This window comes from Procambarus clarkii, chromosome 20, assembly GCF_040958095.1.
Source record: "Procambarus clarkii isolate CNS0578487 chromosome 20, FALCON_Pclarkii_2.0, whole genome shotgun sequence".
In the NCBI taxonomy this organism is placed as follows: Eukaryota; Metazoa; Arthropoda; class Malacostraca; order Decapoda; family Cambaridae; genus Procambarus; species Procambarus clarkii.
This window is the reverse complement of record NC_091169.1, coordinates 43508283-43520337: the sequence shown is the minus strand read 5'-3', so window position 1 is coordinate 43520337 and position 12055 is coordinate 43508283. Positions and strand designations below refer to the sequence as shown.

Below are 12055 nucleotides of genomic sequence, written 5' to 3'. Positions count from 1 at the left end.
CAGCCCCCGCGACCCCCCCTCTCTCCCAGCCGCCGCGACCCCCCCTCTCTCCCAGCCGCCGCGACCCCCCCTCTCCCAGCCGCCGCGACCCCCCCCCGTCTCCCAGCCGCCGCGACCCCCCCCCCGTCTCCCAGCCGCCGCGACCCCCCCCCGTCTCCCAGCCGCCGCGACCCCCCCCGTCTCCCAGCCGCCGCGACCCCCCCCGTCTCCCAGCCGCCGCGACCCTCCCCCCTCTCCCAGCCGCCGCGACCCTCCCCCATCTCCCAGCCGCCGCGACCCCCCCTCTCCCAGCCGCCGCGACCCCCCCCTCTCCCAGCCGCCTGCGACCCCCCCCTCTCCCAGCCGCCGCGACCCCCCCTCTCCCAGCCGCCGCGACCCCCCCCTCTCCCAGCCGCCGCGACCCCCCCCCTCTCCCAGCCCCCGCGACCCCCCCCCTCTCTCCCAGCCGCCGCGACCCCCCCCTCTCTCCCAGCCGCCGCGACCCCCCCTCTCCCAGCCGCCGCGACCCCCCCCCCGTCTCCCAGCCGCCGCGACCCCCCCCCCGTCTCCCAGCCGCCGCGACCCCCCCCCCGTCTCCCAGCCGCCGCGACCCCCCCCCCCGTCTCCCAGCCGCCGCGACCCCCCCGTCTCCCAGCCGCCGCGACCCCCCCCGTCTCCCAGCCGCCGCGACCCCCCCCTCTCCCAGCCGCCGCGACCCCCCCCCTCTCCCAGCCGCCGCGACCCCCCCCTCTCCCAGCCCCCGCGACCCCCCCCCTCTCTCCCAGCCGCCGCGACCCCCCCCTCTCTCCCAGCCGCCGCGACCCCCCCTCTCCCAGCCGCCGCGACCCCCCCCCCCGTCTCCCAGCCGCCGCGACCCCCCCCCCGTCTCCCAGCCGCCGCGACCCCCCCCCGTCTCCCAGCCGCCGCGACCCCCCCCGTCTCCCAGCCGCCGCGACCCCCCCCGTCTCCCAGCCGCCGCGACCCCCCCCTCTCCCAGCCGCCGCGACCCCCCCCTCTCCCAGCCGCCGCGACCCCCCCCTCTCCCAGCCCCCGCGACCCCCCCCTCTCTCCCAGCCGCCGCGACCCCCCCCTCTCTCCCAGCCGCCGCGACCCCCCCTCTCCCAGCCGCCGCGACCCCCCCCCCGTCTCCCAGCCGCCGCGACCCCCCCCCCGTCTCCCAGCCGCCGCGACCCCCCCCCGTCTCCCAGCCGCCGCGACCCCCCCCCGTCTCCCAGCCGCCGCGACCCCCCCCGTCTCCCAGCCGCCGCGACCCCCCCCCGTCTCCCAGCCGCCGCGACCCTCCCCCCTCTCCCAGCCGCCGCGACCCTCCCCCATCTCCCAGCCGCCGCGACCCCCCCCTCTCCCAGCCGCCGCGACACCCCCCTCTCCCAGCCGCCGCGACCCCCCCCCTCTCCCAGCCGCCGCGACCCCCCCCTCTCCCAGCCGCCGCGACCCCCCCCTCTCCCAGCCGCCGCGACCCCCCCCCTCTCCCAGCCGCCGCGACCCCCCCCTCTCCCAGCCCCCGCGACCCCCCCCTCTCTCCCAGCCGCCGCGACCCCCCCCTCTCTCCCAGCCGCCGCGACCCCCCCCCGTCTCCCAGCCGCCGCGACCCCCCCCCGTCTCCCAGCCGCCGCGACCCCCCCCGTCTCCCAGCCCCCGCGACCCCCCCTCTCCCAGCCCCCGCGACCCCCCCTCTCCCAGCCCCCGCGACCCCCCTCTCCCAGCCCCCGCGACCCCCCTCTCCCAGCCCCCGCGACCCCCCTCTCCCAGCCCCCGCGACCCCCCTCTCCCAGCCCCCGCGACCCCCCTCTCCCAGCCCCCGCGACCCCCCTCTCCCAGCCCCCGCGACCCCCCTCTCCCAGCCCACGCGACCCCCCTCTCCCAGCCCCCGCGACCCCCCCTCTCCCAGCCCCCGCGACCCCCCCCTCCCCCCCCCCTCAGCTGATAACCTCGCGGCCATCTGATTTGCGAAATATTTTACCATTTTCCTTTTATTTTGGGATCGCCGTCGGTGAATTAATAACGATGTTGTTCTTCGCATGAAGTGCTTTAGCCTGGCTGTGGCAGCGTGTCCTGAATGACAGTTGCGGGCGTGTGCTGGTAGTGTTGGCTGTGGCAGCGTGTCCTGAGTGACAGTTGTGGGCGTGTGCTGGTAGTGTTGGTTGTGGCAGCGTGTCCTGAGTGACAGTTGCGGGCGTGTGCTGGTAGTGTTGGCTCAACGTTTCCTTCCCCATTGTTGATGGTTTTTGGAGCTTAGCGTGAGGCTCATAGTGTGAAAATTGTTTGTAGGCAATTTACATTTTCTTTTTAAATTGGTATATGTTGTCATCTGTGGCTGGCAGCCGTGTGTACTCACCTAATTGTGCTTGCGGGGGTTGAGCTCTGGCTCTTTGGTCCCGCCTCTCATCCGTCAATCAACAGGTGTACAGGTTCCTGAGCCTATTGGGCTCTATCATATCTACACACGTGGGTGCCGTGTTGAGTGTGTTTATGCATCCTATATCAAAGTCTGATAATTTTTGTATAGGTTATAAGAGAACTCCTTTGGCTATCTCATAGTCTTTGCACTATAAGAGTATCTGATATATAAAGCCGTTTTCTATACTCATGTTCTCAGGCCTATCTTGAGGTTATCTTGAGATGATTTCGGGGCTTTTAGTGTCCCCGCGGCCCGGTCCTCGACCAGGCCTCCACCCCCAGCAAGCAGCCCGTGACAGCTGACTAACACCCAGGTACCTATTTTACTGCTAGGTAACAGGGGCGAAGGGTGAAAGAAACTCTGCCCATTGTTTCTCGCCGGCGCCCGGGATCGAACCCGGGACCACAGGATCACAAGTGCAGTGTGCTGTCCGCTCGACCGACCGGCTCCCTAAACCTACATAAGGGATGACAATTATCGCACATCCTGGTACATCTTTGGTTTATATTCTTACTTATTCATTGTCAATGACAGTTTCCTGAGGTAGATTAACCTGTAGTTTGAAAACATTTTAATTGGTCTCGCTATTATGAGACTTAATGAAGACGTGTGTATTCCTTTTGTGTAATGCAAATACTTGTATTTATATCTGGAATGATTCTACTGGGTCGAGCCGGTCGGCCGAGCGGACAGCACGCTGGACTTGTGATCCTGCGGTCCCGGGTTCGATCCCGGTCGCCGGCGAGACACAATGGGCAGAGTTTCTTTCACCCTATGCCCCTGTTACCTAGCAGTAGAATAGGTACCTGGGTGTTAGTCAGCTGTCACGGGCTGCTTCCTGGGGGTGGAGGCCTGGTCGCGGACTGGGCCGCGGGACACTAAAAGCCCCGAAATCATCTCAAGATAACCTCAAGATAACCTGGGTTTATTCATTTGGTAAAGAGCTGTGGCCTGATGCAGGAGAATACATTATCGAGTATGGCAGAGCTGGAGGTGGACTCTGATATTGTGACGCCTTTCAACGCTTTTAAATATATCAGCTCACGCGCGGAAGTGTGTGAGAGAGGTAGAGAGAGGGGGAGGGAGAGAGGGAGGGGAAAGAGAAAGAAAGGGAGGGAGCGGGAGAAAGAGCGAGGGAGGGGGGGGGGAAGGGAAGGAGAAAAGTGGGAGAGAGGGGGAGGGATAAGTAGAGAAAGAGAGGTAGAGGTGGAGATAATGGGAGAGCGAGTGAGGAAGAGAGAGGGAGCGAGTGAGGGGGGAGGGAGGGAGGGAAGAAGCTAGAGGGAAGAGTGAGAGTGTGTGAAGAGAGAGAGAGAGAGAGAGAGAGAGAGAGAGAGAGAGAGAGAGAGAGAGAGAGAGAGAGGAGGGCGAGGTATAAAACCATGTGTGACGAGATAGAGACACTCAAACACAGACAGACGCCAAATATAATGAATTCAAGTAACATAACTGAAGAGGTAGAGGAACACAAAGTGAAGAAATAACTACCCCGTTGAGCGGAAGGAGCGAGAGGGGGGGGGGGAGGGAGGGTGCCAATTAAAGGTAACAGCGCTCCTTGGCACTCTGCGCCAGCGGAACAAAACGGAACGGGGGGAGGTGAAGGGCTGGCAAGGGAACGTGCGTAATGAGGAACAGTGGAAGGGGAGAGGCTGGAGTGAGAGAGAAGGGCAGTTGTGTGAGGGGGGGGGGAGGGGAGGATGTAACGGTAATCTTGCAATACAGGTTGAGCAAACGATGTAGTTATTGATGAGGTTGAGGTTGTTTAAGATTCGCTACCTGGAACAAAACGTTCTAGGTAGCACGGGCTATGGTGAGCCCGTAGTGGACTGATTCTATTGATGAGGGCCGAGTGAGTCCTTTACCAGCAAGGAAGGCATCCTATAAATAAGGTGCTCTATACACCGTTTCAAATGTAGATATGATAGAGCCCAGTATAGGCTCAGGAATCTGTACATCAGTGATAGACGGTTGAGAGGCGGGACCAAAGAGTCAAAGCTCAACCCTCGCAACTACAACGAGGTGAGGACAGGACGCCAGAGACCAGTAGCGAAAGAGGTCTGGTAAATATGAACTTTATATCTACGGCTCAAGATTGTTTTGGTGCCTAACGCAAAAATAATGTGTGTGTGTGTGTGTGTGTGTGTGTGTGTGTGTGTGTGTGTGTGTGTGTGTGTGTGTGTGTGTGTGTGTGTGTGCGTGTGTGTGTGCGTGTGTGTGTGCGTGTGTGTGTGCGTGTGTGTGTGCGTGTGTGTGTGCATGTGTATATATTTACTATGTGCCTACAAAGTCGAGCTATTAGTTCTTGGGCCCCGCCTTTCTTACCCATCTATTTTTCCTCTTATGTCGTCTATATATATTTGTAAGACACGCGCACACATATTCCCAGGAAGCAGCCCGTAGCAGCCTTTTAACTCCCAGGTATCTATTTTCTGCTAGGTGAACAGTCGCATCAGGATGACAGAAACTGGAACTCGGGTCCTTAGGACTACGACTCTGGAGCATTGTTCACTCAGCCCGTGTGTGTGTGTGTGTGTGTGTGTGTGTGTGTGTATGTGTATAAGCAGCAAAATTTTGGGTACAGTACCTAGAAACAGCACATATCTTTGGGTACATAGAAAGGTGAAGAGTAAGAGGAACATGAGAGAAGTTTATAAAGTTGCGATTCGTATGTGAGGCTGCGAACAGCCGCGTCGAACAGCCTGGTTGACCAGCCCCCTCGGTCAGAGACCGGGTCACGGGGGCGTTGATCCTCTGAATTATGGAAAGCTAACTGAAATGTAAAGCAAGGAGCATTTGGGTGCTAAATAGATCAACACAAAATAGAACACAAGTGAACACCAATTGATCAAGTTTAGATTCAGAAATGACCTTGATAAATACTAGTTTATAAATAGAAGTTGAAGATTTATTAAAGAATTTACCGGGTAATGTAATTGGATCATTAGTTCGGGTGATTATAAATAGGGCTAGACTAAATAGTTGCTAAATATTAACTAAATACATCTAATAGATCAACTTTTCACTTACCAATGATATAAACTCTGTAAGACAAATGATATCTCTATCCTAACATGTAAGCTTTCAATAGAGCTGCGAAATATACATAAATATACGTGTATAATTGATTGGGAAGTGATGTACCATAATTGATTGGGGAGTGATGTACCGACCCGTTCCCTTCAACTTTTCACTCCGTAAAAAATGCATCTGTTTTACACAACTAGAAACGTACGAATGAAAACCAACCCACTTCGGCTATCGAGACCGTGGCATGCAAAGTCTCAATATTACGTAGGTTTTATGTTTACTAATCCATAGCGTTTTTTTACGGGTTGGTGAGAAGACGGATATGATAAAGCCTAAATTTTAAATTTAAATTTTGCCCCGAGGGGCGAGTTTATTGGGCAGCGCCACTCATCTTGTGAGTGGATACACCGCCATAGCAGCATAAATGACATCTTAAGGCTCAGTGAAAAATTGTCCTGAAACTAGCAAATAGTTGAACCCTCCAAGGCAATCCTAGCCCCTATAATGATGAACAAATAGAAACATTAATGTTTCAGACATGTAATCCGAATCACATCCTAATCGAACCAGGATCACATCCTAATCGAACTTCAGATAAACATAGATTTGTGAAGTTCCTCTAAAATCTACGAGGAGGAGAATTCAGGAAATTCAATGTATTATTGATCTTATTAACCAGAAACTGATCAGAGCTCCACAGAAACACGCTGGGAAGGACAGAGTTGCGTCCCTAAGTCTGTGTCTGGAGAGAATTGACACAGCGACGCTAGAAATGTTTTTTTTTTCTACCACAGACGTGGCCTCACATTTACAATGCTAACCAACATATATACATTTTCTTCTGTCCTCCATGGACAGGGTTAGAGATCAGTTAAACATATAGTTCAGGGATTTATTGAACAGCTAGAAATATGTGTAAGTAACGCACCACAAAACAAGCTTTATTGGGGACCGGGCCGCGAGGATATTGATCCTCGAAACCAACTCTAATAACGATCAAGCCAGACTGTGGAGTTAGCTAATGATTGAATTAAGCAATCATTTGATTTCCTAAATTAGCAAGCTGTTCCGACACAAGTTACGATTAATGATATAGTTATCTATTAAATTGTAAAATGTGTGCACGTATGGGCAAGTGAACTAAAATTGTGTGTAAACTCAATTATTAATATACAAACATGAATAAAGTATTTGAATTTGAATATAAATATTTCAAGGAAAACGGGAATCTGAGTGAACACTTGGCGGCAACACTCCACCATATCTCATACAAACTTTAAGATAAAGCTTGAATTTCCAGCTGTAGCCGTCGAAATACAACACCATATTAATGGGCACTCAAGCTGTGCTATCGTAGCATGTTTAGATATCATACACGATGTAAGATCATTTGTGTTTTATTATGAAAATAGGGGTCGAATTATTTAGCATTTGCACCCCCCTTCCCACTCCCCCCTCGTTCCGACACTCCGTAAAATATGTAGTGGTTTTGCCTCATCAGAAACGTTAATATTACGGTGCTTTAATGTTTACTAAAGCCTTGCAATATGGACGGTTTGGTTGATTGCGTTAAAATTGTGAAGTATTAAGTTGAAAGTTAAGTTGCATGTTTAATCTGCGCTGATCTGCAATTCTCTCATCTTGCAGGTTGATTGGTAATTTATAGGGCTGCACTTTCTAGATAGGCTAGACCCTGGCCAACACAGGTTCATGATAGGCTAGACCAGGCCAACAGGTTCATGATAGGCTAGACCCCAAGCCAACACTGGTTCATGATAGGCTAGACCCTGGCCAACACTGGTTCATGATAGGCTAGACCCTGGCCAACACTGGTTCATGATAGGCTAGACCCAGACCAACACTGGTTCATGATAGGCTAGACCCCAAGCCAACACTGGTTCATGATAGGCTAGACCCAGGCCAACACTGGTTCATGAAGGCTAGACCCAGGCCAACACAGGTTCATGATAGGCTAGACCAGGCCAACACTGGTTCATGATAGGCTACACCAGGCCAACACTGGTTCATGACAGGCTAGACCCAGGCCAACACTGGTTCATGATAGGCTAGACCCAGGCCAACACAGGTTCATGATAGGCTAGACCCAGGCCAACACTGGTTCATGATAGGCTAGACCAGGCCAACACTGGTTCATGATAGGCTAGACCCTGCCCAACACTGGTTCATGATAGGCTAGACCAGGCCAACACTGGTTCATGATAGGCTAGACCCAGACCAACACTGGTTCATGATAGGCTAGACCCTGCCCAACACTGGTTCATGATAGGCTAGACCAGGCCAACACTGGTTCATGATAGGCTAGACCGAGGCCAACACTGGTTCATGATAGGCTAGACCCTGCCCAACACTGGTTCATGATAGGCTAGACCAGGCCAACACTGGTTCATGATAGGCTAGACCCAGGCCAACACAGGTTCATGATAGGCTAGACCAGGCCAACACTGGTTCATGATAGGCTAGACCCTGCCCAACACTGGTTCATGATAGGCTAGACCAGGCCAACACTGGTTCATGATAGGCTAGACCCAGGCCAACACTGGTTCATGATAGGCTAGACCCAGGCCAACACTGGTTCATGATAGGCTAGACCCAGGCCAACACTGGTTCATGATAGGCTCGACCCAGACCAACACTGGTTCATGATAGGCTAGACCCAGGCCAACACTGGTTCATGATAGGCTAGACCCAGGCCAACACAGGTTCATGATAGGCTAGACCAGGCCAACACTGGTTCATGATAGGCTACACCAGGCCAACACTGGTTCATGATAGGCTAGACCCAGGCCAACACTGGTTCATGATAGGCTAGACCCAGGCCAACACAGGTTCATGATAGGCTAGACCAGGCCAACACTGGTTCATGATAGGCTACACCAGGCCAACACTGGTTCATGATAAGCTAGACCCAGGCCAACACTGGTTCATGATAGGCTAGACCCAGGCCAACACTGGTTCATGATAGGCTAGACCCTGGCCAACACTGGTTCATGATAGGCTAGACCCAGACCAACACTGGTTCATGATAGGCTAGACCCAGACCAACACTGGTTCATGATAGGCTAGACCCAGGCCAACACTGGTTCATGATAGGCTAGACCCAGACCAACACTGGTTCATGATAGGCTAGACCCAGGCCAACACTGGTTCATGATAGGCTAGACCCAGACCAACACTGGTTCATGATAGGCTAGACCCAGACCAACACTGGCTCATGATCGGCCTCTGAGTTCTGTAGTCCTGACGGGGCTTGCGTATGTACGTATATATACAAAAATATGTATGTAAATATGTGGGAGGGTAGTGCAGCCTAGTTATATTCCCACCCCACTGACCAAACAGACATCAGGACGGCATATTCCCTTTAGCTTTAATGAATGTTTCAGTGGTGACGTTTGGTGTTGTTTTTGTAATGTTTCCTACTAAGTTTTGTGAGAGAGGATGAGCATATATGCTGAATATTTTTTTTAATAGGCTCTGTTTAGTGATGAGAGTTCATAGGACTATTGAATAGATGTCTAGCATCGAGTAGGCGCTGGATTGACCTTGCTGTTCAGACACTAGGCTGTGGTAAAAACTAGGCTACAGCTTTTCGAATTGTTGATAAGTGTCGTAAGATGGGGGGCGTTTTAATATCACTGCAACCTTGATACCTGCTTGATGGGGTTCTGGGAGTTCTTCTACTCCCCAAGCCTGGCCTCGTTGTGAGAGCTTGGTTCAACAGGCTGTTGCTTGGAACAGCCCGTAGGACCACATATCCATCACAGACCAGTTGATCCGGCACTTCTTAAAGAAAACTATCTAGTTTTCTCTTAAGATGGCCACGTTTGTTTCTGCAATATTTCTTATGCTCGCTGGGAGGATGTTGAACAACCGCGGACCTCTGATGTTTATACAATGTTCTCTAATTGTGCCTATGGCACCCCTGCTCTCACTGGTTCTATTTTTGCATTTTCTTTTTATACTTGGGATCTGGCTCTCCAGTATTTTCCACGTGTATATTATTTGATATTTTTTCTCGTCTCTTTTCTAGTTAGTACATATAGAGAGTTTTGAGACCATCCCAATAATTTAGGTGCTTTATCGTGTCTATGTTATACCATATTCACTCTTATGTTCTTGATGTTTTCCTCATAATGCATGCGGAGTCTGCCAGTGCAGACTGCCTATCACATGCCTCTGTATGACTAACCATCCTGTGTGATGGGGATTTTTAGCATCACGTAGCTAGCTTTTTGACACACATTGTACTCCCCTTCGTATAGTCTAGGGCAGCTGCACAAATGCACATGTACCTAAATGTGTTAATATAAGAAAAAAGTCAGACAAATGCCCCCCCCCCCCAACACCAACACACAGAACGACAATTTGCATGATACTTGTAGTGCAGGCGATCAGTCACTTGTCCAATTACTGTACGCAGATCCTAATAACCGAGGTCATGAAATTTTGGAAGCGGAATATACAGTTTACAATTATTTGACCATAGCCTAGACTTGGGCTGCCTAGTGAAGCCTGAGCCTTCGTGTCATCACAGCCTAATGGTTCAGCCCGTCCTCGGGAGGAGTACTCTGCTCTGCTAGCAGCTTGCTGACTTGACAAATTGAGTTGTTTTTCCCTATTAATATGTTTAAGCAGAAAAGAACCTGTGATATATAACACAACTTGTAAACCGCTAGTTAAGCGGAAAGTTAAATTTACTGCCTAGTTGGGGGAGTATTTGTAAGTTGGTGTGTGGTTGTGTCCCTAGAGAGGCCTCCTTGTCCCTACGTGCCGCGCAGGTTGGGCCTCTCCTTCTTTTATTCTGCCAAAATAATTTTTTAAACATAGGAACAAATGCACGCGCACCCACGTAGTCCCGAGAGCCCGGGTTCGATTCCCGGACGAGGCAGAAACAAATGGGTAAAGTTTCTTTTTACCTGATGGCTCTGTTTACCTAGCAGTAAATAGGTGCTTGAGAGTTACGCAGGTGCTGCGGGCTGCATCCTGGGAATGTGTGTTAGTAGATATGATAGTGGGAAATAGGTCGTGAGATTACATTAGGTAATCTGCGGTTACAAAGGCGGGGTCCAAGAGCTAACAGCTTGATCCTGTAGGCACAAATAGTAAATACACACACAAACACACACACACACACTTGAAAGTTTAGAAATAACTTTTTCAGTGTCAGAGTAGTTAACAGGTGGAATGCATTAGGCAGTGATGTGGTGGAGGCTGACTCCATACACAGTTTCAAATGTAGATATGATAGTGCCCAGTAGGCTCAGGAATCTGTACACCAGTTGATTGACAGCTGAGAGGCGGGACCAAAGAGTTGAAGCGCAACTAGGTGAGTACACATAAACACATCTATATAAAACAGCCCACCTTCCAGAAATTAAGTTTATTATATTAAGTTTTAGTCTTTAGTGTTTTTCCCGCCCGAAACGCTTTGCGTAATAGTGGCTTTAGGCATTGTATGTACTAGCTCTATCTATAAATTCATTAATATCTGTACACCCCTTGTATGTATGTACTTTACTTAAATAAACATTTGAATTTTGAATTTTGGAATTTTGAATTTGAAATTGTAATTCCTAAAGTTACCATATGATCAAACATGCACAAAATGTACTGTTGGAGGCCAAAAAGTTCCATAAATATTAATTAACTCAAGTGATTTACTCAAGAAATTGGAGAAAAGTAACTATGCTGTCCGAGTAACCCTAGGCCTAATATAGCTTTTAGATGTGTTATGTAGCAGATAGATATTTTTTCGCACCCTCTCGAAAATTAACAGCATAATACGTGACCGTTGTCGCCTGCAGCAATGTAACAGTTGCCTCAAGTACAATCATTTTAGCATGCTGGGTTGCTATAAAAGTTGACGTTGGAAGCCTGACGCTTAAGGCTAGCCTCTTCAAACTTTGCAGGATGACGGTGATGGGGTTTGGTGCCGAAACGCGTATTCTTGTGACAGATTTGCATTCTGGGGGACTCCTAACACCCCAGAGTGCACAATATGTTGGGGACCACCGCACGTCGGTGTCCATGGCCAACATTATAGAAAACTTAGGGTACTGGAGTTGTAAACCAAACCAAACCAAACTTTTCTGGGTGATTGGTAGGTGGTCGTAAGTGGGGTCAGCGCCCCCTTGTTCCTGCCCTTTCGTCGACCTGATGAAGTCTGAGAAGACATGCCAAAAATTTTTAAGATAACAGATTTGCTTTCTTGATACTCCAGCACTTAAATGACGAACGTTTGGGTTAAACCCTAACACCGACAGTTACAAAATCTAGAGAGAAAGAGAGAGAGAGAGAGCGTGTGTGTACTTCCCTATTTGTGCCTGCAGGATCGAGCATTGACTCTTGGATCCCGCCTGTCGAGCATCGGTTGCTTACAGCAATGACTCCGGTCCTATTTCCCTATCATATCTAGTTTTAAAATTATGAATAGAGTTTGCTACCACAACCTGCTCCTTAAGTGCATTATTAACCTGCTGCTTAAGTGTGTGTGTGTGTGTGTGTGTGTGTGTGTGTGTGTGTGTGTGTGTGTGTGTGTGTGTGTGTGTGTGTAATTACTGTCAAACTGGCATTAATGTTTTATTTAATGTGGTCGACTGGAAATCGTTT

The 12055-nt window shown here is 51.2% G+C and overlaps 1 protein-coding gene across 1 annotated transcript in view; it reads left to right on the top strand.

Moving 5' to 3' along the window:
• LOC138366856 (collagen alpha-1(I) chain-like) overlaps positions 1–6048 on the top strand; it is a 7664-nt gene extending 1616 nt beyond the window's left edge. Inside the window, exon 2 of the mRNA XM_069328143.1 lies at positions 5962–6048. Coding sequence (XP_069184244.1) covers positions 5962–6048 — 87 coding nt within the window. The remainder of the gene's footprint in view (positions 1–5961) is intronic.
• Positions 6049–12055: the final 6007 nt, after the last annotated feature.